The following is a 27,261-nucleotide window of genomic DNA, read 5'->3' on the forward strand; positions in this document are numbered from 1 at the left end:
ACTGAAACTAATACTCCCAATGCGCCCTCATTTGACATCTTTCTTTGTGTATTTCAGCTCTACGTCTCAGTTGAGTTTGGGAGAAGGTGGCAGCTTGTGCATGATAATGTGGTCTCCAACAGATTCTACTGGTAAGTGATTTACCGTATAGTCCTGTCCTCCTTTTTTTCTAAATCACTATCAAAATGTGAAACCTCTATTGTAATATTGAAAACATGACATTAATAAAGCATTTTGGACCCTCTCTATTTACTTGGAGCGTGTTTACAGAGAGCACTTACATCCACAGTTGTTTTTAGATTATGGTCACAGGCTAAGTGTGTTTGCTTGTTTGATTTACTTGTAGTCCGAGGCTTTGTTTTCTTCTTCTTTTTTTAAATCATTTTTTGGCCCGAAGACTTTAATAGACAGGAAAGGACAGTGTGAAATGTGAATGAGAGATAAGGGAGGACATGCAGTAAAAGTCAGGAATCGGACTCACGACTCTGCGGCCGGCATATGAGCTGTGTCATAACACTCGACCGGGCAGCTCCCAGGTATTGTTTTATATTCTAGCAGTCAGGCTTTGTATCAACTATTTGATTGCAAAAATGGATCTGTTGCTCCAATGTTTATTTGATTACGATTTGTATATATCTTTTTTTAATTTAAATGACACATATTAGGCATTATATTGGCCTTTAAACATGCTTGTGAGTACATCCTCTGCTTTGACATCTCATGTTTAGAACTTGAAATAATGTGTATAAATACTTTCTATCAGTCAGGCATTCCCTCGTCAAGATTTGTCTTAGCGCTTCATCTACTGGCAGCAGATAGAATTACCATGGGGAGGAAACAAAAGCCAGTTTTCCCTGACATACTAATGTAAGCATGCAGTTGTAATGAATGCCTGGCAGTGATTTATGGACTAAAAACAAAAAACAAAACTGGGAAATTTGGAGCTGCGTTTTTTTCTGAGGCTCAGAGTGATTTACTAAACAGAAAATACAACTCCAGATTTTTGTTGAGGGAAAAATGTTAGGACAATGTTTAAAAGCTCAAAAAGTACATTATGTACATTAATACAAAATGATACTGATACTCACATGACTTATACCTCTGGACAATAAACTTGAATGTCCTCTTCTCTGTAAACAGCAAGAGGAGGAAATCAACTTCAGTCCAGCCTTCCCACCTTTTGCCATGTATGATTCATATTTCCGACCCCTTCTTAGATGCCGCACATTGGTATGGATGTAACACACTGTAATCCTGCAGTAATCTTGTTCTGGTGGATCGCTTTATTTTTTACTTTTTTACCGATCAAAGAATACACATTGAGGGATAAGAAGCTTGTGAGGAGGTGCAGCAGAAGGAGCAAAGAGAATAGACAAAAACTTGTTGTTGATGTATTTCCCGAAAAACTTAATGAGACATTGTTATTCAACCTTCAAAGAGCCAAACAATTTCTACCGCTCACAACTTTTTTAATGGAATATTATACACACTTTTGATACATAATACATTCAGTCAGTGACACAATACAGGAGTGATTCAATCTTCTGTAGAAATCACATTTTGTTGTTTGTTTACATGAGACTCCCTCTAAATCATTCATTGCTTTTTCTGCACGGCACTAACCATCTAGTTTACACACACTGGTTAATAATTGATGGCAACTTTCTTGTCAGCAAAATGCACCTCCAAATGCAAAGTTATGTAATGTAATACCTATTTTGAATGAAAAGATTCAAGGCTTGAAGTAGGGTGTGTTAGCGTGATTAGTTAGCTCTCTGCAAAGGCTAAGGGGAATACTGCATGGATAAATGTTTAATTTATAGTGGTTTTTATAGCAGTTGGCTTGAAAATCTACAAAAGCCTCCAAAATTTTAATCAAGAATCTCTGTGTGCAATCTGTAGTGATATACAGTATGTAGACTTCTGATACATTTCTTTGGCACAATGATAATATGATTGCAGTAAATAAAAGCCAGTGGAGAGGAGAGGAGATGACTAAGTGGATATCTGTTGTGCTGGTTAATGAGCCCGATATTTTTATCCTCAAAGGGAAGGTTGGGAGCACAAGCAGTGTTCAGCCTGCCATGTGGGTTAAGTACCGAGCTTGTTGTAATTTGTTTTAAATGTGGCTAATTTTGTGTTCTGATTTGAAGATAACCTTGCAGCTCCCTGGCCCCAAATCAGATCTTGCATTTCAATTGGTCCTCTGGTTTTTCGGCAGGATTATACTAGTAAATTGTCTCATACCTTTTAGATTTTTAGATGCAATATGTAATTACTTATATTTAAAGAAGACATTTTGCCTGCTGTTTACTGTTGCTCTATAACACTTGAATATTCCCCGACGACATGCCTCTTGTGTTAGATGCTAAAGCTGTGATGTATGCAGACGGCACCACCGTATATCAGCCTTCTTAATCAGCTGGAGCACTGTCCAGCACTCTGAATGCTGATCTGAAATCTGTTGTTATGCGGGCTCATGCAAATAGGTTGTTTTTGAAATTTGGATCTAATTTGAAATGAAAGGCAAATCCACAATTAAAAATGTTTGTCAATGACACAACTGCTGTCAAGTAGAAGAAACAAAAGTTCTTGGTCATTATAAACAGCATTTTGAATGCACTGCTGCAATTTTGTGTGGAGAATTAGAAGTCATCAGAAAATGTGCAAATTGTTTCCTGAAACACCTCATTCCCTGGTCCTCAAAACTGTCTGAAAAGAACACAGAAAAACGGCTATTTGTTCAGAAGAAGAAATTCAAGGTATTAAAGCCTGCACAGAAAATTAAGTTTGCCAATGGTGAAAAACAAAGTGAAGTTTGCCCTTAATTGCTTTTTCAGAAACATTGTTTGTGCTTAGACCCTTAACGTGTAGTTCATTGTCAGTTTACTCTTCCATCCTGTAACACAAAACTGTAGTGTTCAAAGGTACGAAGGTCTGGAACTCCCTCACAACGGACATTACAAACACTCCTAGTGTGTTGTATTTAAAACAACACTATTAACGGAACATTGCAATGCGATTATACGAGGATATATTTTAAGCAAGGCTGTATTTTCTGTACAGTAATGTATTTAAGACGTGAACCCCAGGAAGAATGTAGGGATCCACACACTTAGAACTCAGAGTTCATGATGAGGGATAACCATTCAAATATTAAAAGTCTAATTTTGCTAAATCCAGCCTTTTGATGGGCATCCAAAACGTAAACTGAATATAATGTGGCTAATTGGTTTGGTTAGATTTTTATTTGAAGTAAACGACAAGGTCACAGCTTTGAACCAGAAGCTTCGATGCTTTTGAATGCTTAGCAGAACTTAATATTTAATGCCTTCTTTGATGACTCTTCTTTTTTAAGTAAAATATTTCCTCTGGATAGTTTACCTTGGTTTATACCTTCAATTTAGCTTGAAAGAACTCACCATGGCGGCAGCAGCTCAGTGGTAGAGTGCTCGTCTTCTGATCCAAAGGTTCTACTCCCTGCTCGCTCAGAGTGGTCAGATCCACTGGCCTGCAGGTTGGCGGTGCGATCGCAGCTGCCTCATGTGAATACTGCTGTTGTGTCCTTGGGCAAGACACTTAACCCAACTCGCCCCCCAGTGTCTGCGTACATCTGGTGTGTGAATGTGTGAGTGAATGGGTGACTGGTTCCTTGATGTAAAGCGCTTTGAGTACCTTGACGGTAGAAAAGTGCTATATAAAAATATGACCATTTACCATGTTGTATAGGAATTAAGGCACATTATTTGACTTCACCTCTACATACAGCAGCTGTAGGTCACTTGTGGAGTTCATCAATATAGATGAAACTTACTGGAAACTTGGTGATTTCAAAGCCAGAAATATCTAATAAGAACAAGAGTACCAACGTGCTAATGAGTTCTTAAACATATAATGATGAGCACCAAACACTCAACACCCTAAACCTCACATAAACACATCAGCCCCTCCCTAAGGCTAAGCTTAGACAATTGTTTAGGCTCATACAAAGACACTAATTACTTATTTTAACGTCATTCAGTTGTTAGAGCATTGCTTCTCTTAGTGAAACTGGCCATTTCATGAATTCATCAAAAAAATAAAAGCAAGACCATGTGTCAGTATTACAGTACATTTCTCCTGCATGCCAGTAAAGCTTATTATTATGATATGGTCATGTAGCCTCATTGCTTTAATAGTACAAGGTCTTTGATACTCTGTCTTAAGAAGACCTTCTGTGTCACAATTTTTGTAGCATGTTTTTTTCTCTCTCGACTTTTCCCATAAGCCAGTTCTGTGTATCCAAACAGCCTTTTTTACAAGGTCTGTAGCGTATCTTGTCTATTCCCAAACATGATTTGCTAAAACCTGTTTAGCCTTGCCTCTCTCTCTTTCACTGTGATATGTGTTACTTATTGGAGAACACCCTGGAACATTGCAGGGGTTTATTTAACAGCATGGGCTGCTGTTGGCTGATAGAATTGGATGAAGTATTTGACAGAATGTCCATTAAAAGAGATGGAGCTCTGAGGCAATTACAGAGTGCTGAGGAAAGCAGTATTGGGGGGTATGCATTGAGAGACAGGGGCTTTTATATTATACTTCAGACGCAGTGGACGGGAAATTGTCACAACAGTAGATATTGGTACAAGTGGTCACTCCTGTGTCTCTGCACTTAGAATCTCTATTAGGAAGCAGTTTACAAGGCAGGTTGTTGTATGATGGCTTCTGAGAGGACACTTAAGAGGACATGACGTAATATATCCCTTGATGTCTCATGGAATCACTTGTGGTCATATAGAAACCAGTTATACTGTGAGATTTCTTGCCTCATAAAAAGGAGATTGTGTTTAATCTCACGGTCTGCTGCTGCACACCAATGTCATGCATACTGTTCTTGTCTCAGGGAATTTGGTCAAACCAAACTGTCCAAATTGAATCATTACATCAATAATTATTATATGAAAGTAAATGTCTTTTGTTGTATAGTATTTAATTGTTAGATAACAGACTATTATCCTGGTTTAGTATGTTAACAGTGCCAATGCCAGACAATATAGAAATTACAAGAAAAGAAATGGTTAAAAAATAAAAGAGATGAATACATGCAAGTCTACAGTTATTATTTGTTATTGGTCAGGAATTATACTTCAGGATAAATTGTGTTGACTTTTCAGTTTAGTTTCTTGACAGCAGAGATTCCCTTTGATAAATCCATTTGTTTTAGTCATTTTTACTTGTTCATGTGATGTCACATTTAATCATGAAATTGTTAGCAAGCACATGATATAAATAGTAAAGTAGCAGGTCTATGTCTCACACACAAAGCATGTTTAATGATTTAATGTCGCTATGTGATGCCATCAAAAATGCAGTATTCCTGTGGCTATAAGTGGAAACAAGCTTTTCTGAGGGATTTGTGATTGCAGGTCCAAACTGGGCTTGGATAAAGAACAGGGAATGATCCACCTGGAAATCATCATCACAGAAGGAAGTGAGTAATAATAGAGTTCCCATGGTAACGTTATAAAAGACATAAATGATGTGACGTTAGCTAACCTTAAGGTGTTGTACATGGCTGTCCAATCAAATCAAAGCACGCTCCCATTACAAAGTGTGCCTTCTGTGTCAAAATGAATTGTGATTCCCCAATTTCAATACTTAAAATGAAAATGGGTGAAAGGTTGCAGCTTTTTTGCTGTACTTACAAAAACTTAAATGTATGATTAAACTAATTCATTTTCCAAGGGTCTGGCCTGCAACTTGGCTCCTTCCTTGGCCGCAGTGGCAGCCGAGGAGCCCTGTGTGTTAATGCCCTCTCCCTGGGGGACGCTCTCATTTGGCTGATGCTAACGCTCTGGGACAGCTCCTTCTTACTTTCACTATTAGTGGGACTCAAATCTGGCCTCCAAAACCGCTGCCTGTATAGTTCACATAATGTAATGCTAGCTGCATGCCCAGTGCCAAACCCTGATTGTAAACCACAGTGGGCTGTTGGTCTACATTTGTGATATTTTTAGTGCTTACTTCTTGCTTACCCACAGGGTCGCAGTACATAACTTGTAAACTCCAGAACTGCACCGAAGGAAACAAGGGAAAGCCTTTCCCTGGATTTATCATCCCCAATACTCTGGTGGTTCAGGATGAATACGTTTTCATCCAGGTAGGTTTGAATTCATTAAAAGACAATTAAAAGCTATAAAAGTACGGTATTCAATTGCATCTTAATCTAGTCATGTTCTCCATTAACTAAAAGGCCTTCATTATCCAGGGGGAAGTGTACTATCCAATTGGAAGCCTCTGCATTGTGTATTGTACTTCCCCTCATGTGCATAAATCCTAATTAGCACAATTTGGAGAGAGGCTTGATTCTTCCTGCCAACACACTGTGTACAGAATCAGTAAATATTTATGGGGATGTGATGAACTACAGATTGCTTTAACTGTTTTCCTAGGTGCCGATAGGGATCCAATCTGTCCATTACGTGTCCTATAAAAGGAATGCTTTCTACCCAATGAAGCTTCCCAAGTACACTGTGCCAAAGGTAAGACACTGGGAGGAAGCGAGAGAAGTTAAGCAGCTTTAAGTTTCCAACCAAACTCTGTTGTATCATTTTTATCTGCAGGCCATTCTGTGGTTTTGGAAAGGGTTTCACGCGGGATTTTTCTTGTTCTTTGATTAGTCATAAAGTTTGTTAGCAAACATAACATTATTTTTACTCATGCACTTCAGGCAGATTCATATACCAAACCTCATTCCTAAAAATTATAATGTGAATGTAGAAAAAATAACCACAAATCTAAAAGAAATCTCAATCAAGTTGAGATTTGCTAAAGAAACACTCCTAATAGGTACTGTATGTATACATTTAAGAACTTGTTAAATAAAAATGTGGCAACTTAATGTTCATGATTTAGCCTGTTCATACATTTTGTATTACTAAAAGTGTTTTATGTTGCAGCATTATGTACAATTATAAACTTAAACGAACATTGAAAGTTGGCTTTTATACCCTGACATCAAGTTTCCAATCAGTTTCCGAGCAGCTTTAAACTGTGGCCATATCAGACCCCTTTGTTGGTGTTGCCTTATTGTAATTTCCCATTTGCATTCACGCTGCTCTACTCCACTGTAGGTGATAAAAGCCTACCAGGGGCTCAGTGTCATCACAGCCTGTGTCATAACATCAGGGGATTTAAAGCCTGGCGTATCACTTAATCAATTTCTCCACATCCATCTGCTCATCCATCCATCCATGTGTAGTGTCAACGCTCTCGCTTGAAGGACACATCTCCGCTACTTCCTGTCACTTTGGATAAGACTATACTGAGCCCGTCTTTATTTTTAGTGAGTGGCATGAAATGCCTCGGGTCTAATTGCGGATGATCCTGACTGAATAATGTCAAGAAGTGACAAGTCTCTACTCCCATTCCCGTTTTGGAGTTTCTCTTCTTACTCTTCCTTCTGACTCAAGCTGGCATTCTAGCTCTATACTTTTTATGCAATTTATAACATAAGAAATGTACAAACTGATGATGTAAAACCATGATCTTAAGAAAACGTTTATGAACGTCAAACATATTGACCTCCAAATCCATCATATGATTGACCCCAATCTTCTGTAGGTGGCAGGTTACAAAGAACATCCTTAATGCTTTGATTTGATTTGATAGATCTAAACGTGTGTCGAAATGTAATTATAAATGTACTTTCCCCGAACCCAATGACAAATAAACAGCAATTATAAATATGTCCTTCCTTGGACAGATTGAATATATAAATACTCACAGTTAGTTGCTGGTTGATTTTGATTTGACAACACAAAATAATACATCTTTCTTTGTTTCTATGGTTTTTTACTAGTTCTCAAGATCACTCTAAAACTGTTCAGTAAAGGTTGAGTTTTGTCTCAAGTATCGACACTGGTTCAAATGAGTATCGAGCTTTGATTCCAGCTTAAGTATAGATTAGTGTTTGATTTCCAACACTTTTGACAACCCTAACGCTAACTAAGAATCAACATGTGAGCATGTCCCTGTGCCTTTAGGACTTGCAGATTATCAGCACAGATGATAACCAGGTAGTAGCAGCCATCCAGGACTGGCACCAGAACGACTCATACCACCTTTACATGTCTGAGTCCAGGGGCTTGTTCTTCACGCTCATGCTGGAGAGCGTGGTGAGCAGCGGAGGACCTGAGGGCAACATCATGATCGACCTGTACGAGGTGAGGACACGGCGCTCCGGGCTTCCTCTGTCAGACTGAAGACTCTTTATGCATCTGATTTTCCCGACCCGGACGAGAACAAGTTTACAGTGTTTTGTAGCAGAACTTTTCTTGATTTTGAACTGTGAGAGATTGTCTGCTGTGTCAAGTCTTGATTGATTTACAGTCAGTGTTGTGCCTATCGAGTGCTCTGGGCAAACCTCTGAAGCAGATAAATCAGGCAAATCTATAGAGCTACACACAATGACACAAACTGTATTTTTTGGTAAATAAAGTTGTTAGGTGACATTTAAAGTGGGTGGTGTGCCCCAGGATCTTTTCAACACAGATAATGTGGCGTGACTAGAAAAAAGGTTAAAACAAATACTAAATACAGTCCAAAAGCACAGTTAAGATATTCCTTTATTGTCCCACATGGGGAAATTTCATTGGTGCAACGCAGGTAGATACAGAGGTAGATACAGAAGAACAGATCACTTATAGGAAGTCTGAAAAACACTTTCAGTAGAAGATCTCCTATAAATAAATAAAAACTCCCATAGACAAATAAATAAATAAATACATAAATACCATTGCATGTGATCACGACAGCAATTGCACATAAATTTCACAGTAATTGCACATGAATTGCACATGAATTCCAACAGCAATTGCACATATGACAGAATTGCACATCAGTATTAGGTTAGGTCAGTATTGCGAGTGTTCAGGACTAACAGTGTTTGTTATAAAGTCTGACAGCAGCAGGAAGGAAAGACCTGCGAAATCTCTCCCTCACACAGCGAGGGTGGATCAGTCTCTCACTGAAGCTGCTCTCCAGAGCGGACAGAGTGTCCTGCAGGGGGTGACACTCATGGTCCAGCATAGATGTGAATCCAGCCTACATAACTTAAAGCATTTATATAGAATGATATATTAAAAATGCATTCAATTTGTAGGTTTACAATTATGAAGCACCATGAGTTTGCTTCTGCGTTCAGCTGATCATTTTCTGAGCAATGCTGTCTTTCCAAGGACTGTGCTGAACATTTAATGCAGCATCTATCAACAAAAAATACTACTAATTTAAATGTGAAAGCAGTGTTAAAATATTAAAGTTATCACTCTCATAATAATGAAGATACAGAGACGAGACTTGGACTTCAACTTAAATTATTAGTTCAGCTGTAAAGTCTCTTTATTGACCATTAAAATGATGATTGAATAGAATAGAACTTAAAAAACCTGATTAGCAATTATTTAAATGTAATGCTCTTTCTAGCAACCAATCATATATTCTACGGGTGAAATAAGTTTGAAATCTTTGTCTCATATTTCAAAATGTATTATGTATTTGCTCCTGTTCTAACGGTACATTTTACTGAGCAGCTTTATTTGCAGCACTTTTGTTTACAGCTGACTTAAACTTGGCCGTATACTCCTCCGCTCCTTTACTGTAATTTTTTATATTTGACACGGTATTGGGCAAAGCTGTCCCCATACGTATCATCAAGGGGGAACAGTGATATACAGGCAGCGTTCTTTGTGCTGCTGTGGAGTGGAGGCCATTATTTTATTTTTAATGGAAATCCCACACATGCCTTCAACCACTGCGCATGGTTCTATTGAGGTAGAAGTTGTAGGAACAAGAATAATTGGATGTTGCACTGAACATATTGTGCCTGTGACAGATCCAGCATAAAGCGTTTCTAAAATTACCGAAGAGTTATTTTAAAACGATTCTTTTGGAGAAGGTTGAAGTGGAGTTTTCAGCTTCTAAAGAAATCAGAGAAAGCTTTTTACAACTTGATTTATGTTGAATTTACGTTGAATGTTATTCTATTTGACTCTACATCAAGTGTTGATGCACTGATCTGATTTATATGAATCATTCAATTACTAGTTGTAGCGTTATTCTTATTTTAAATCTTTTAAAGTGAGCTGCTGCAGTAAAAAACCTTATATGTTAACAGTTTAAACTTCCTACCGCCTTCTTTCATGGTGTTAAAATGTAAAAAATCAAGTTCCAATCAACAGTATAAAACAGAATAACAAATTGTACACGTTGTTGATTACAAAATGTCATGACAACTTACTAAAAATGTCTTTGACGGTCAATACAAACATCCCTCTGACCGCAGTCTGCCTCTACTGTTTACAATTACACGGAATAAAACGGCCTTGTCCATCTTATTGCACATCATATGGAATGTTCTGTCATTACGTTCAAGGTTTGTGAAATTACACTCCACTCAACTTTATCGCTCAATCCAATAGAGAGCGCTTGTTTCACCACTTACAAAAATGTCTATTTACTTTCTTGCCATATTTTCGGTCTGAGCTGCATCTGCCAAACAAACCTTGACTTTTAAACACGCATAAAAAACCCTCCTCGATCGTCATTCTTAGAGGTGCCCACTGCGAGGGAGCATATGCCGGAACATTGCCTTTTATTCAGCCTCCTCTAAGTGTTTCTCATATCGCTTTTCCATTTGGCCTTTTTTCTCCCCCTTTTTATACGTGACATTGAACGAGGACGCCGTTGATGTCTTTTACAACACAAAACAGCCGTTGTGTCACACCCCGCACCTGACAATACGCCGGCATAAACTTGTGCCCGGGACATGTAGCCCAATGTGTTTCTCGGAGCAGTTCGTTTCAAATCACCTTCACGTGGTAGTAAAAGCCCAGTGTTGTTATCTGGGATATAGCCATCAGCTCATTTCGTGTGCGCTGTACTCCGCCTCGACAGCTTCACGTTGAAATTATTATTCCACCACTGGGGGTAAAAAAAAAGCAGGGGAGAGTTCAGGTGGGTACTACAAGTGAGTCCATTTTGGTACAGAAAAGTCAAAATGTCCCAGGGCAGCACCATGTGTTGTTTTGATTCTACAGCGCTATACAGATGGTCCAAAATAGCTTGCACTGTCAGATATCGCTTTTTCAACTCCGCGAACTAGGCCCATAGCTTAACTTTAGTTTGAATTATTTAGCTGCTCCTTTGGTTGTGTCTTCTCAGCACTTCTTTGTACACGCTCGTATCTGCAGGTAGCCGGGATTAAAGGGGTGTTCCTGTCGAATAAGATCGTGGAGAACCAAGTGAAAACGTATATTACTTACAACAAGGGGAGAGACTGGCGGCTTCTGCAGGCGCCAACCACCGATCTCCAGGGAAACAAGGTCTATTGTGAACAGGTAAGCGCCTCACAGTTAAAGGCAGGCACTGGTAATTTAACATTGAGCTGTAAAAAGATGTGCAGCTCCTAATCACCTTGACGACTTAACCGCTTGTGTTGGTGAAATGTCACAAAGACTAGACAGCGTTGGACTGGGACTCGACTTGAAAGAAGAAATAACTCATGGAAGAATATTCTTAGAATGTGTAAATAAAGTATCTTTGTGGTTTACAGTTGAAATAGTCAGGCAAACTTGTTTGAACACCACGGAATAGACTTTTTACACAGCAGTGCACTGTGCAGTATTTATAGTAATATTGTCGAGGCACAAGAATATCAAGCAACCCTATTTTTGGAATAATAAAGAGAAGATTTTGGGAGATTCGCCATATTCCCCATTGTTGTAAGAATTTATAGTTTGGAACTGAAGTTGCTGAGACGGAGAGATACGAATGAGGCAGAGTTGACAGCTGCGAGGTCTCTTTGCAGTTCACAGCAGCAGAAAGGAAACAACATTTTTGCCCTGAAGATCCAGTTTTAGAATTGCCATAATGTGACCGTACTGTTCCAAATTAGTAATATTACAGCTTGTTGTTCTTTCTTGTCACCAGTGAGAGTCTTTAGACTAACTATACACTTTATTTTATGTATTCTTATGTATTTAATGTATTCTTTTATGTATTCAATATGGTCTATGTGACATCTTTTAAGAAGGCTCTGGACACTAGCTTCACACTATATGAGTGCGAGTGTAAATGGAGTAACACAGAATGGACCGAACAGTAAGACTCCTGACTATGACCTGTAAAGAACACGCTGCAGATTATTGTGAATGTTGAAATGAGGTTCTGCATAATTGACCAATCTTTATTGCTATTTAAACTTATGTTGTGACTTTGACTGTCTTTTGCGTGTAATGATGCTAATGCACATTAACCTTTCACACATTCTACATGACACATAAAAAACCCGTAAAGGCCTCTGCATAAGGTTTGTTCAGTGCTTCTGACAGTAGGGGAAACATGCATGAAATTAACGCAGGTAACAACTTATGCTCCGTAATTGATCAGTCATTCTATGCCTCACGTTTGCACTGGTTGTCGCCGATTGAGCAGCGGAGACAATCTATATTTGTTAAGAGTTTCCATCTGTAATGTGCTTACGACGTCGCCTCCCTGTGATCCTTTTGTCTAATCTCTTTGTGTCATTGTTCCTCAGCCGCACTGCTCCTTACATCTGCACCTCCACGTCTCCGAGAATCCTTACACCTCCGGAAATATCGTCAGCAAAGACTCTGCTCCGGGAATTATCATAGCATCAGGTGAGAAGATGGGAGCACAGTCAGTAATCTTGTTTACCTCCAAATGCACGTCGGAAGAGATTGATTTTGAAAGACAGTGTACCTCGGAATAGCCTGGAGGTGTACTTCGTATAGTGTGACATTGATTGAATAATACTGTTGTGTTTTCATAGGGGTTATTGGACCTGAACTGACCAGTACTAATGTCAGTGTATTCATCACGTCAGACGCTGGGAACACCTGGAGGGAGGTAAAAAACAGACACAGCTTGTCTTGTTCTTTACATTGTATACATGAATACATTTTAACGCTGACATTCACAGTTTGTGTCATAATAATACAAAAGGTTGCAGTGGAGCGCTTCGATTAGGAATGAAGTTGCAATCACAGTTTCCTTCTTATTCACATATTTAAGGATAGTAACGGTGCACTACGCAACTTTTCGGGAGGAGGGTCTGCTACCTCGCTTGTCTCCATGGCGATGTTTTTGCTTTGCTATGTAAGAATGCATGTTATTCAAGATATTTTGTATTTATTTATCGAAAATAACTTGAATGTAATAAATGCAAGATAGATAAGTGTGATGTCATACTGTGGAACACTCTGGGTAAAGCAATGACATCTCCTTGGAGACAAGTGCCCACCAGAAATGTTCCACAGTGGGATTTCATTTTGTTGATTTTAGCAATATAAATGCAGAATAAACTACCACCTCACACAGAACATTGCCTTTTAAAAATTCAGCCGTTCAATATTCCCCATGACCTGCTTTATTAAACTTAATTTGAAAGTTGTATTTGGTCCAAAAGGATTGAATGGTTATCTACTTCTGTTTATCTTATCTTTGCAAACAAAGCGAACAAAGCAAATGTGTTTTGCATTCCAGGCTGAAGAAACACACATCATCATGCATTTGTCTTCTGAATATTAAACACCAAAACCCTTTCTCTGCTGAGACTTTAAGAAACAGTCAACACTCGTACGAATATAGCCCCGCACTCAGTGACAATTTGTATTTCTCAGTTTCAAAGTGTTGCTGCTGTGAACACATTGCGGTTGACACAGAAAAAGCACTGACGCTCGACACCATCTATGTGTGAGACATGTAAATGTGCATTGTGATGTGCACTGGAGCTAAACTAAGAGCCATACCATCCAATTGCCTTTGGCTGTAAACAAAGGGAGAAGGTTTGGAAGGGATTGACTATTACAAATAAGTCTGTAGCTGACTTACTTCAAATACTTGACAGTTTTGACTGCTCGCTCACAATCTTGCTGTGGGAAGAAGTTTTTAAATAAAGTATCAGAAGACCAAATGAACCTCATTGGACTATAAACCAGGACGAGGGGCCTTTCTGCTCTCCCACTCCTGGGATACTGTCCTAGAGACTGCAGATGTGTGTATTAGTCCATAAATGATACGTCACAGTGACATCACGAGAAAGTTTGGAGTGAGCAGGTAAAGTGGTCAGGTATGAAAGTTTGGTTTGAAAAAGAAGCTTTAAATGAATGATCAGAAAACCAAATAAGCCTCATTGGACTAAGTCTGTAGTTGATTTGAAGGAAAATGTTTAAGTAAAAATGATTGACATGTTCTGATATCAGATATACAAACTTCAAAGGCACTTCTTGAGTCAGACGTCCACTTAAGAGTCTCTACTATCTTATTCTTTGAAGTATATTCTTTTTAACTGACTTTTCTGAGTTCAACCATGTTAGAATATTCAAAAATGTAACCATAGAATATTCAAAATTCACCTGTCATGTTTCAATGACAGATGTTTGAGTAAAACTGCTTCTTTGGGACATGTCTCCAGGGCTATTATTACCATGAGTTCACACGTCTCTATTATATATTAGTTTCAGTAATCATGTGGTTTGACTGGTGGACTCTGTCACTTTTCTGTTGTGCTGTCACCACCTGTTTGTCTCTGGTGCTTTGCCTGGAATGGTGCTCTCATTTGTGGCCTATTGCCCTAGTTACCATCACAGTATACACGTTTATATTTGAAGCAATCCCAAGTGTGCCAAGTAACCACATGTTCTGTATGTTGACTGCAGGTCTTTCAAGAAGAGTACAGTGTGTTTTTCTTGAACCAAGGGGGATCTCTGGTAGCCATCCGACACACACCTCTCCCAATTAGGCACATTTGGTAAGTCTCTCCAAGGATTTTTGCAACACACTCAATCTTCAGAACTAAGACAAAGTCAGACTTGCTTTTCTGCCGAGGCTCATGACTGTATTTCTTTTCTCGGTGCAATCTAACCATTGTTCTCTCCCCCAGGCTGAGTTTTGATGAGGGCAGAAACTGGGACAAATATAGCTTCACCTCGTCTCTGCTCTATGTTGATGGGGTGCTAGGGGAGCCTGGAGAGGACACCCTTATAATGACGTAAGCTGCGAATCAACTGCAGATATGTGTATGTGTGCGTATTTGTACACTTGTGGATGGATGCATTATTTATGATTTATGGCTTTGATGAGGAGCTGAAAGTGTGTGAAAATAAATTAGGAGTGGAAAGTTGAAAGCACATCAAAATGTTGAGACGATGGAAATAATAATTGGGGAAATATTCGTGTAATGGCTGAGTAGTGGAAGTAGTGAAGTTTTTTTAGCCTGGATGAATGCTTCATTTTTACAGGGCTAAAGTGTATTTATGGTGGCCTGAGGAAAATTGAAAAGTTGTTCTATGGCCAAATAGAGTTTTAATTAATGTCGTTAGTGTCCATGAGCCAGGCTGTCCCACACCTATGGTCCAAAGTTACTGGGCGAGGCTCCAGTAATCAAAGTGTCACAAGCATAAAAAACATTCACTAATTGCTGAACATGATTTGAGTTTAACTTCTCTTTCTTTGGAGTCAGGTGGAGATTTTGATGCGTTTACGTGTGTACAAGAATCACTTGTCAAAGTCAGTTTTTCAATTTTATTTATGCTGTGCAGAATCTTCGGTCATTTCAGTCATCGATCCGAGTGGCAGCTTGTCAAAGTGGACTTCCGGTCCATCTTTCAGCACCGCTGCACTTCTGATGACTACACCATGTGGCAAGTACACGACCAAGTAAGGGACACTATTTTAAAACAGAAAGTTTAAGTGGATGATTAAGCGCTGCAAAAATGTTCAAATACTGTCACACAATCAAGAAAAACAAGCTGCACAAGGCGATACAGAGGCTTTGAAATTCTTCTGATGGATTATTCATTACAGGGCGAAGCATGCATCATGGGAATGAAGAGGGTTTTCCAAAAACTGAAAGCTAACGCGCGATGTGTCAAGGCCAGAGATCAGTACGTGCCTCAGAAGTCGGACTCCTGCCCGTGCACAGAGGCCGACTTTGAGTGGTGAGTTCCCACTCCGAGGCAAGCTTTTCCCTTCATTAAACCCTTTGCCCAAATACTTTAGCATCATCTCCAGAGGCAAACTGTGAAGCCAACGAGGGCACAGCGAGAGGCCACGACCAAAATCACTTCTCTTTCTGCCCTGTTTGTCCTCCAGTAAGAGTTTGTTGTGGCAAGAACGAAACTAAATACATTTAAAAGATGTTATAGATACATTTGATGAAAAGGAATAATTATTTTAGAGCCTTAAAAATCAAATGAGATCATGCATGTGAACCGTGTATCTTCTACTATGAGGCTTGTTTGAGGAAACAATTAAGCATCGTTAATCTTTTACCAAACCAAAGGTTAACAGTTAGATCTCTGCCCCGCTGTTCTGTTCTTTTCTTCCTTGGACTACATTTTTAAGTTGTCTTGACTTATTAGAGAATGCTTGACATAACATTTTCTGATATATAAAACTCGCCAGCCTGTTTTCTTTAGCTTGGTCCGGGTTCTTGTCTCAACCTCTGGAGTTCCAATGACCTGCAGATTTAACAATCAGACAAACACACAGTACCTGCCACAAACGGCTCGCAGTATCATGGAAAATGTTAAAAATGCGTGATTTCAATCATTTGTCCAAATACTTAAAGGTGGAATGGATGATTTTTTTCAGCAATTTTTTCTCATATTTCCTCGTGGCGTGGATAAATCATTTGTCCTGCCACGTATCAATCATAAAACGCACCTACCGCTCACCTGCAGCCGCGTGCGGATCGTCCCCACGTTTCCGCGTGCCTAAGCGCATGGATCTATCATAATATAGTTCCCTCAGTGTACGGGGCAAAATGAAGACGGAGAAAGACAGTTCGAGCTGACGCAGAAGTGGACTGAAATCTACAGGAGACGAGAGATGTGATGCGCTCCGTTGCGCTAATAAACAAACGCACGTGTGTGTTGTATCAGTCCGCACGGGGGAGTGCGCATGTGCACTTCCACCTGAGTTCTCAAATCGCCGAAAAATCGTCCATACCGCCTTTAAGGGGGTAAAATTACAGCAGAGAGGAGTGTACTAAGCAGTTCCTTTCTTCAAAAAGTGGCAGGATAGTCTAAAGTAGGGCACGACCTCATACTCTGGGGTCATTCATCCTCCTTTGCCGCTGTCCCATTACGGACATGGGCTGCTGGACACTGCCCCAAATCTATGCTAATGCAGGCTATGACAGAGAGGGACATTGTGTGCCAGTCAGCGTTCACACATTTATGTATTCACCATGAGTAATTCAAATTCACCAATCCATACATGCATGAACTTAGCAAGAAGTAGAAGGAAAAATCCACTGGAAATGTTGCCTGCCTGTGAAATACTAGATATGAACTATGAAATACATGCAGGAGAAGGAAGTGTAGGTTTGTGTAGAGCTTTCAGCAGGCCTCATCAAAGGTCAGACGTGTTCGCTTCAGTCCCAGTCCACCATGTCTATAGGATGAAGGTCAGCAGGACATGTCCATACAACAACATTACAGTCTTCTTCCATTACCATCCCCAGCAGGAGGATTTATGCTCTTGCAGCGTGATATGGTCTTGCCACAGTCTGACGGGAAGATGATGGACACCTTGACATTTCCCTGTAGGATTTTAATAATTCAGACCTGGCGGCAGGCTGCTGTGGTCCAGAGACGGCAGAACGTCTCACTGTCGCTGCCGATTCTGGTTCACAGATCTGCTTGGTCAATGCAAAAAAAAAGAAGAAAGAATTCTCCACTTTTTGTGCTCTTCCACCCACAGAACATTCGGCGAGCAGCCCGTCCACATGGCATTTAGCAAAGACCAGCAGCAAAGTTTCTGTTTCTGGAGAAGAGCAGCGCCAAACCTGATGCCACGCCGCACAATCTGCACTGTTGATGTAGAAAGTTTTTGAAAGGAACATTTTGAGTTCACAAAGTTTATGATTTTCTATTATTAGCGTCTGTAAACTTCAGAATCTTATTCTTCTGTAACTCATTTTGGTGCTTTTTATTGGATCAATAAAGCAAAGTGATTGAATTCATCTCAGCCAGTCAATTCATTTGTAAAAAAAAGCACCATATATTTTATCTTTCCTTCATCCAGTAGCCTTCAGATTTAATTGTGTAAATTACGACGGCTTGGATTGTTTCATTAGATGTTAGTTTTGGCATTGTGACATATGAGTTATAAAGATGGCTATTTTCACCTTCTGTTTTTCGATCTGAAACAGTGACTATGGATTTGAGAGGCACTCGGATGGCAGCTGCATACCATCGTTCTGGTTCAATCCTTCAGCCACATCCAGAGACTGCATCACTGGGGACACTTTCCTCAACACTACAGGGTATGACAGATCTGTGTGCAGCCAAGTGGAAAAAAAAAACTCTTGCTTTTGCTCTCGGCCAGTCAATCAATGCTATTGCAAATGGGATTAAAATAAAAAGTACAAAGCAACCATCAGATGTAATAAAAGTAAACACGAGCAGAGATTTTTTTATGCTTCAAATCTCGCTCAACCGTGACGGACCACCACAAGCTGCTGGAATGAAATGTCTCACTAAGTTATTAGAACATTTTCTTGTATTTAAATTTGAAATGTGTTTTTCTTTTACTGAAATCATGTAGGAGCCTCGTTACCACAGAGCTGGGTAAACCTCTGTTGTGCCTTTTATTTGAATCTGTCGAACAGTGTATAAGAAACGTTCGTGGGAATTCAGTCATTTCTGCCGGCTTCAGAGTGGGCGGAACTATTGAGTGTCAAAGGTTATATTTACTGTATGATTAGGTTATTTCTAAGAGTAAATGCAGTGATGTGGAAGCAGTGGCATAAGAGCAGTAAATCCATATAGTTTTATTTGTATAGAATTCTTCAACTGCACATACAAGACCACAATGCTTCAAATAAAAATGTTAAGCTGTAAGATTACTCTAAAGCAACATCAAATCACACGACTTGACATGTGATATTTAATTTTTATACAGGACATTAACAATTAACACAAACATGAATTAGGCCTGACAGTTCCTCTTCTGCAGCAGAGGACAGAAAAACACCCACATCCAGAGCAAACTGCCATAACACTGGAGTTAAAAGCCAATCTAGCAGGAGCGTAATATGTACAGTAGGAAATTGAGAGATTAGTACATATCTTAAAAGTAGTCATAAGAGCTGTGATATTTTAGCTTCAATATATTATAGAGATCATAACATATTTAATATATAATTGGATCAGAATCAGAATGACTCTCATGCACATGCAGCCGACCAGCAGAAGAAATTGCATAATCAAAAATGTAATTTGTGTAGCTTTTTGTTGTTAATAACACCGACTGAATTCATAGTAGTAGATGTCATAGTAATATTAATAGAATGATCATGCTCTGGGGATGCTTTGGGTTGTAACATGTTAGCATTTACTTAAAAATATCTGATGTAATAGTGTATGGAAGTAGTATTAAGAGCTGTGTCTGTGATATTAGTAGTGCCAGTACAAGCATTAAAAGTAGTACAGTTGATTAAACTTAACATCTTTTACAATTATTCATTATTTACAACAAAGTACACCTCCAATGTTTTGCGCTTGCTCTGTTAGTTTTTAATTTGATATTTAAAGAATTCAACAACATTTTGATTGTGTCTTCCAGGTATCGCAAGGCTTTGTCTAACAACTGCACCGAGGGGAGTGCACTGAGGTACAGCCCCAGGCGGCAGAAGTGTCCCAGCCAGTCCCCCAGAGGCCTGCAACTTTTCACCAGTGAGGGAACACCTGTGGCAGCCTTAGAAAAGAACGTCACCTTCCTGGTGTTTCTGGAAGAGGTCTGACTTGAACACACATCTCACTTTTTCATTTGTGATTATACTGCTAAATTGAGATGCTGTCAGAAAGTAGCACAGTGGCTCCGGTGCAGGAATATAAATATAGATCTATGACCTAATATCATATGTGAGGTGTGCTTGCGGGCGCGGAGGGTTGGGAGTGATTGACAGGAGTGTGTTTGCTTTCCCCGCTCTTCTGAAGGGCCTCAGCTCCACCACCAGTATCACAGTGGACTTCGGGGACGGGACGGCTATATCCTATGTAAACATAAGCTCCATAGAAGATGGTGTCAAGCATTTCTACGGCAGAGTTGGCATCTATCAAGTCTCAGCTACAGCCAGCAACTCTTTGGGGTCCGACAAGGCAACTCTGTACCTCCATGTCACCTGTGAGTTAAAAGCCGGGACTAGAACTCAAAACCCTCTGGCAAGTGTCAAAAAGTGAAAAACAAAAACGTTCTTAGTCTAGTTAAAAAATTTAGTGGCGTTGAAACTCATAAAAGTCTAATTTGCTTAATATTGGAGCTTCTATGTTATTTCTTATTTCATTACATCTTACATCTTACATCTTAGAAATACTACCTCATAACACAAAATGAGACCAAATCTATTTCAGGGGGAAATTGGCCTCTGTAATGGCCACTCGCTGTCAACATGTATCTGTTGTATGTACATTTTCAGTACCTCTGAAAGATGCACCCAATTTGCACTTCAGTTCTTGGACAATGCTGCTATAATAGATGATCGTTATATATAAAGAGATTTTAAAAATTCAAATTGCAGATTTATTGTCCTTTCCGTCCTTTCATAATTGGTGTTTAGTAAATTATCCCTGTACCCTTCTTTTTGTGGAAATGAGTCTTGCGTTAAAGTAGACAAAAGACATTATGTGAGTGTATGTTTGTATTTTCCATAAAGGCCCACTTGAACAGGTGCAGCTCTCTGCACCTTCTGTCGCGGTCAAGAATAAACCAGTAAATCTGACGACCACTTTGCGCCCGAGCCAAACGGGGACAGTCACTTACTACTGGTGGTTTGATAACAGAACAGAGGTACATTGTGTGTCTGTGTCTCATTCTGCCCCATGCTGAGGGCACAGGTTTAATCTCATCTCTTTGTGTCTCACAGCCAGTGGTGACCCTTAATGGGGCCATGACCTACACTTTCTCTAAAGTTGGGAGTCACACCGTTACAGTTCAAGCTTCACTGGCCAACACTGTCCATCAGGATCAGATGCATATTGCCGTCTACGGTAAAGCACATTGTCATTTGGCTTTTACCATGAAAAACAAATAGCTTAACAATCCTACTGAATGTATTATTCATTGTCAAGTACTTTGGATACCTTAGCATGGCATTTGCTGTCGTTCCAAATATAAAATGTGTTGAAGATACCTCCAGGTCTTAGCTACCATGAAGCTTCTGTATCAAAATGAGTGATAATAATGATAATATCATGGGCTGTCACAATATATCAGATTACAAGCTTCTTTGCTTAAATGCATTGTTGCAGCAACAGCTAAAAAAAAACGGGGGAGCTACTCTGACCATGATCCTTTGCTCCATTTCAGTACAGATATTGACCTTATTCCGCCTCGTCCACTTTTCCCTCTTTTCCCACATAACCACCGCTGCCGTTGTAATCGCACTTCCAGCGGGAACTTGGTTTAAATGGAGAACGAGGGGAAAATCTCGCAGCTAAAATATGCTATGAAATAGACTGATTTGTGTAAATCATCCAATGTTCATGTGATCAACAAGTCAACAATGCACCCATTCCCTGGACCTGAAAAGGCTTTTTAGTCTGTGTAGAATTTATTTTCCCTCAATGTTAGCTAAAACAACCGGAAGGATTACATCGTATTGCGGCGCCCAGAAGGTCTTCTGGAATAAGGTGAATAAGAAGATGTACCGTAACTGTCTTTAGTATTTTTATATTTGGAACATGACAGTAAGTATTAGTATTCATACCAAAAACTTGTCACGCCCTTTTAAAATATACTAAATACTGCATTGTACCGTGAGATGTATATGTGACAATATCATACTGTGAGATTTTGATATTGTTACATCTCTAATCAAAACGCCAGCAGACGCAGGCCTTTGCATCCTCTGCTGGTTTATTGATGACACTGAAATATGAGTTTGTTTCATACCAAAAACAATTCTAGGTGGCTTCAAAGCAGGGAAATGGGTCAAATGCAGAGGATACATTTTCCAATAGGGACAAGAAAGTGTACCATATCTTATTTCAGGGACTGCAGCTGGAGTGTAGTTATTAAACTATAATATAAGCAGACCAACATGTAGCTTACTATTTCTACATACGTCGAATGCAGCTAACACACCAGAGACTACACTACGTACGTAAATGAATGGCAAGCTTTGTTATTTGTTACTATCTCATGAGAGAACATGTCCCTGCTGATCATTCCAACTTCACACACATCACGTCTTCCATTATAATAGTTCAGTATCACACATAACATCCACCACACAAAAGACTGATGCTTTATTGATGAAGGAGGTGTGCATTTGCAGTCAGACTGAAAAGAGCCATCTCTGTTTGTTTATATTATGATCTCCTCTGTTATAAATCACTCTCATTTTTAAAGCATAGGTTTTGGACTTTTCATCAGAGCCTTTTAAATATGCCTTTGTCTTCCTTCAATGGCTTAATACAGCAGATTTTCAGGCAAATGTTTACTCAACCACAGCACAATGCCAACATGTTCTGTTGCTTATACAATGTCTAAGTCAGTTTCATGTCAAAGTTTATTACTGTTTTTTAGATGTTTTTGTTGGATTTGCGATGTGTTGTAACTGGCTGTAAGCTGCTTCTGTCCTGTAACATGGTTGTAATGTGGAAGCAAACAGGTAGAGGGCAGTGTGTCACAAATGCATTTGTCTACAAGGCAATATTCTCATAGACTAAATCATCAGGTCAATGCATTTTCCCCATGACCTTTGGAATTTTAAACCTAAAGATGCTCAAAGTATTGTATATTGTTGGTTATAGGGTGAGTGTAATCTTTTTGTTTATATTCTCTGACCCAGATTAAAAAGGTATATCAGTAAATGTTAATATAAATGAGAGTAAAGCGAAGATATTATTATAATGGAAATTATGCAGAATAGGCCCAAGTGTATGTAAATCAGATGCATTTATCCTAATGTATGTGGTGTTTACTCACAATGCATTATGTAGTCATGTCGACCATTGTGGTGGCATTCTTAATCAGATCAGCTCAGAACTAACCTCCATCTGATTCATGCAATATTATTGGACGAATAGAATGTATAATTACCTTACCTTTCACCTTTACTGCAAGTAGTTTAACTTGGTAAACTGCATTGAGAATGTTCCTTTTGTCAGTTCATTGTGTTTGGACAAAAACTAATTTTGATGTGTGATATATTACTAATACTGACGCAATACATCCAAAACCAGATATTCCCGTACGCTATTCTAAATTAAGCATATTGTAAATAATACAGGAGCTACCATAAATAGGTAGCCTTTAATTAGTGTTATTATTGTCATAGATATTCAATATTCAACCCGCTATAGCTGAAATGTTTGTATACTACAAAAAATGTAACTTTTCCCATCTGTGCATGTAAAATGTACACATGATAAATACTGAACCCCCAAAAAACATTGTTCTGGCTTTGGTTTATTGAAAGTATAGCAATTATTGTGACTGGTCTCATTGTGGTATTAAATAAACTGACCAGATGTTGCCTGTGTTCCAGATTACTTTCGCTCCCACGTTTTAGCCTTCTCTTCCAATTTGGATGAGCTGAACCCTGGGGTGTCTGAATGGAGAGAGGATATCGGCAGAGTGATGAAAAACTCCATAGTCCAGGTCAGAGATCCGTCCCTGCCGGCAAACATTACACACAAATCCATTCAAATGAACAGCACTGCAGTCAAGTTCTGAAGCCCTCTTTCAAACTTGGGAATTAACAGCCCCCACTAGCCCTGAGTGAAAAATTCAAGGCTTCACTGAGCTAATATTTCCCAACTGGAATGTGCTGAATTAGTAATGCCACTATGCAGTTTTGTGCGCTCTCTGCTCTATCCACATTTTTAACCTCGTAGTGTAATGAGCGATTAACCTCAACACACATCGACATCGCACATGACATAAAACACCATTAAAACACACCCTCTCAGAGAACTTGTCATAATACTAAGAGACAGACCATAACACCTTCTGCTTGATGCCCGCACACCTCCGGGGAACACCAAAACCTCAAGTAAAAGGGAGTTGTTGAACTGTGGTTAAGTGTCGGGTTTTACCATTAAGTATCTAGGGGGACAGGAAAAACCCACACGCTTATGTAAAAGACCTGGATACTGGATTCTAAATATATCCTCCGCGAGTATCCCTCAGTATGAAACATTCACTCTGACCTTCTGTCTTGTCAGATATTCCCACGCTGTACACTGGGAAGCTGACAGGAGACTTCTGCTTATGGAGGAAAAGCACTAAAAGCTCCTGTCTTTAACCACAGCCTGTCAAATCGAACTTGTATGTCGCAACTGATTGGCGCATTATACTGCGTCTGTGACTGGTACTTAGGAAAATGATATGTGAAGCAAGCAGAAAGCCTAACATGTTTAGCCTTTATAGAAATCACCCTTAGAGGAATTACAGTCTTGCCCTGAAAAAAAACAAATATTGTCACTTCTATCCTAATAAAGGGGACATTTTGTGCCAAAGCCAGGCTATAACGGTGTTCCCTCATTATCAGTGCACTCAGCGGTGTATTTACAATACGTCAGGCATGTTGCATCTGGGGCTTGAATACTCATGGAATGGAAACACACTCAGGCTGGACAGACAACATCTCTGTCCCAAGTGGAGACACTCGTAAAATGTCCTCCTTCTTTTAATGCACCTCAGACTCTATATGACACGGGAAAAAAAGAAATTATATATATATGATTTTCATTCATATATATATATGAATGAAAATCCTCTCCTTGCTTCAGTGAAAAGGCGGTGCTTAGCAATTCAGCATTTTTGAACAGGAATTCAATGGACCTTTCTATTACTAAGTAGTTTGAGATCAATTTTGCAGCTTACAATGATCAAAATGTAAAATTATTATCTATAAATGTTATAGTTTACTACTATTAAGTACTAGAAAATAAGCGTAATATGTCTCCATTCAAATATACTTTACTTTTCTCTCGTTTTGTGTGTTTTTTTAATTAAAGGTCACAGGAATAAGTGAAGATCAGCTCTTGGTTGCAGTGCTCCCCGGTTTGCCCTCGACAGCCGAACTTTATCTGGTGCCAGAGAAGGGGTCAAGTGGGGGCGCAGTGGAGGAAAAGTGGGCCAATCTTGACCAGGTAATATTACTGCCACATCACTCAAATAAAGCAAGAGGCTTAAGGAGCGTATTGGGGCACACGGTAATAGTCTCCAGGGGATGTGTGTCTGTGTTAGGCATATGTTTCAGCCCCTGGAGATCGGCTGCAAGTTTAGTTTGAGAATGAAGTATAGTAAATTCACTTAGTAGAGCTCCACTGCTCCTTTTTATGTCCTCGTCGCATTAATAATGTAAGTTTTATTACCGAATATGACTCCGACATTACTGCCTGCCTGTCATACATTACAAAGTTAATTTTAAGTTGTGTGGCACTGGAGGGGTGCCAACTGTGTCCACATTGATTTGATTAAAAGAGATTAAGCAGTTGGAGCCTTTGTGGTGGTCCTGTGGGGGACTTTTGATTGTCCCTTGTATTTTTAACTGCACAGAGCATCAACTATGTTTTACTGTCTGAATGGCACTGGATGTATTTTACATGAGGAGCGTTTGTTTTGATTTAATTTAACTTAAACAGAAAAAAACTAATTCAAATTTGTATTTTTAAGTACATTTTTACTGGCTTTGTGTTGTTCACCCAAAAGAACATGACTTGGCTTTTTTCTTCTAAAACATCCCTTTTCTTGAATACATATTATTACCTTTGATGTAATTTTCCAAATATATTATTTCAGAAACTTCTCTAACACTGTTTGTGTGTGTTAGCTTTTATCCATTTATATCTTTCAATTCTTTCCAGTACTTTCCCCACCAAAACAAAGCATCTCAATGAGCTACACACGCCCGCCTCAATCTTTGTCAATGTTGAGTTATTGTCACACAAAAGAAAATACAATTTTAAGTGCAGCTTGGTTCTGAAATCCTCTGCACTGCACTGCAACTCCACCGATTGGCACAACTTTGACGAGAATAAAAGCGGACATCATTCTCATTGTGATGGATTACCAAACTCCGGGAAGTCTGAAGCCCAAAAGTCTTTTCGGAGCACAGTGAATTAACTGCAACTCTGGCTGCTTGGTATGTAGGCAAAAGTGTTAGGATTTTGAAAACGTCAGCAGTGATGACGAGTACACCAGTCCGCCAGTAATTGGGCTAAAATATGGAAAACAGTGGCATTATCACAGACAGACAGGAACAATGTTATTTATGCTATTCCCAAACTTTTGAATATCACACTTCTTTCTCATTTACCTGACAGCTTCAAGCGTTTTTACAGCCACACTTTGCTCAATTCCCATAACTAAATTGTTCATGAGTCTTCCTTCTCTGCATTTTACATAAATAACCTTCCCAACTACTCTCATTATAGCACACAGGATATCAGAGCTTTTATTGCTAAGATTTAATGTCCCCACAGCTGGCCTTTATCGTTATGGCAGACCGTAATACAACAGAACACCACTAGAGTGCAATGTCTTGCCGTGTATTTGAATGGACAACAGCTCATTAGAAATGCAGAATGTGTAGAAACCTTTCAGAACCATGTTTTTCCCATTGAAAGATAAGAGAGAAAAAACACATTAATCGGTTGCCATATTCGGCTAACAATCCCTGGGTATTTTTGTGTGATTGTTGGCATTATCTGTGTTGCCTTCAAATGGATACCTTGAAGATAGGTTGTTTAGTTCTTTATATGGATAGTTACTATGGTGAGCATTTGTTTGTGAACACGGGTCAGTTCACTGCGCTCCCTTGGTGCAGTCTTCAGTGCTTGTGTTCCTGAGGGTCATGCATGATGGAGGTGAATTGATGAATCTAAATTCTCTCGAGTTTTAAGTGACCTCAGATTTCCAAGGTTGCATTTGTTTAATTTATTTAATAATAAGACAATAAATATTAATTTGATAATTGTTACATTTTTGGGGTTTATTTTCCATATACTTTCAAACACATGATATGTGAGATAGCTCATCCATAACCTTTATACACATCATTATTTCAGGTATCGGATGCAACAGGATTTTATCAAATCAAACTTCAAACAAGAATGCTGAATACAATGTTCAGTTTATTATATGGATTGATACTTTTAAAGAATGAGTCGCATTTGTGGTAATTGCCCTTTGGAGAGAGAGACTGAAGAGGCAGATCACAGGTTTAGCAGTGGA

At 39.2% G+C, this 27,261-nt stretch overlaps 1 protein-coding gene across 1 annotated transcript in view; it reads left to right on the top strand.

Moving 5' to 3' along the window:
• Positions 1 to 27,261, top strand: part of LOC140351526 (VPS10 domain-containing receptor SorCS1-like) — a 68,076-nt gene that overhangs the window by 28,901 nt on the left and 11,914 nt on the right. The window contains exons 5-23 of the mRNA XM_072437377.1: positions 58 to 131; positions 5,409 to 5,473; positions 6,024 to 6,142; positions 6,435 to 6,524; positions 8,028 to 8,207; positions 11,235 to 11,381; positions 12,581 to 12,683; positions 12,836 to 12,912; positions 14,724 to 14,815; positions 14,948 to 15,055; positions 15,606 to 15,723; positions 15,871 to 16,004; positions 18,224 to 18,337; positions 19,639 to 19,810; positions 20,013 to 20,199; positions 20,729 to 20,862; positions 20,939 to 21,062; positions 23,567 to 23,679; positions 25,041 to 25,175. Coding sequence (XP_072293478.1) covers positions 58 to 131; positions 5,409 to 5,473; positions 6,024 to 6,142; positions 6,435 to 6,524; positions 8,028 to 8,207; positions 11,235 to 11,381; positions 12,581 to 12,683; positions 12,836 to 12,912; positions 14,724 to 14,815; positions 14,948 to 15,055; positions 15,606 to 15,723; positions 15,871 to 16,004; positions 18,224 to 18,337; positions 19,639 to 19,810; positions 20,013 to 20,199; positions 20,729 to 20,862; positions 20,939 to 21,062; positions 23,567 to 23,679; positions 25,041 to 25,175 — 2,286 coding nt within the window. The remainder of the gene's footprint in view (positions 1 to 57; positions 132 to 5,408; positions 5,474 to 6,023; positions 6,143 to 6,434; positions 6,525 to 8,027; positions 8,208 to 11,234; positions 11,382 to 12,580; positions 12,684 to 12,835; positions 12,913 to 14,723; positions 14,816 to 14,947; positions 15,056 to 15,605; positions 15,724 to 15,870; positions 16,005 to 18,223; positions 18,338 to 19,638; positions 19,811 to 20,012; positions 20,200 to 20,728; positions 20,863 to 20,938; positions 21,063 to 23,566; positions 23,680 to 25,040; positions 25,176 to 27,261) is intronic.

Source organism: Eucyclogobius newberryi, unplaced genomic scaffold, assembly GCF_026437365.1.
Source record: "Eucyclogobius newberryi isolate DKJ021-1_F unplaced genomic scaffold, fEucNew1.0.hap1 SCAF_8, whole genome shotgun sequence".
NCBI lineage: Eukaryota > Metazoa > Chordata > Actinopteri > Gobiiformes > Gobiidae > Eucyclogobius > Eucyclogobius newberryi.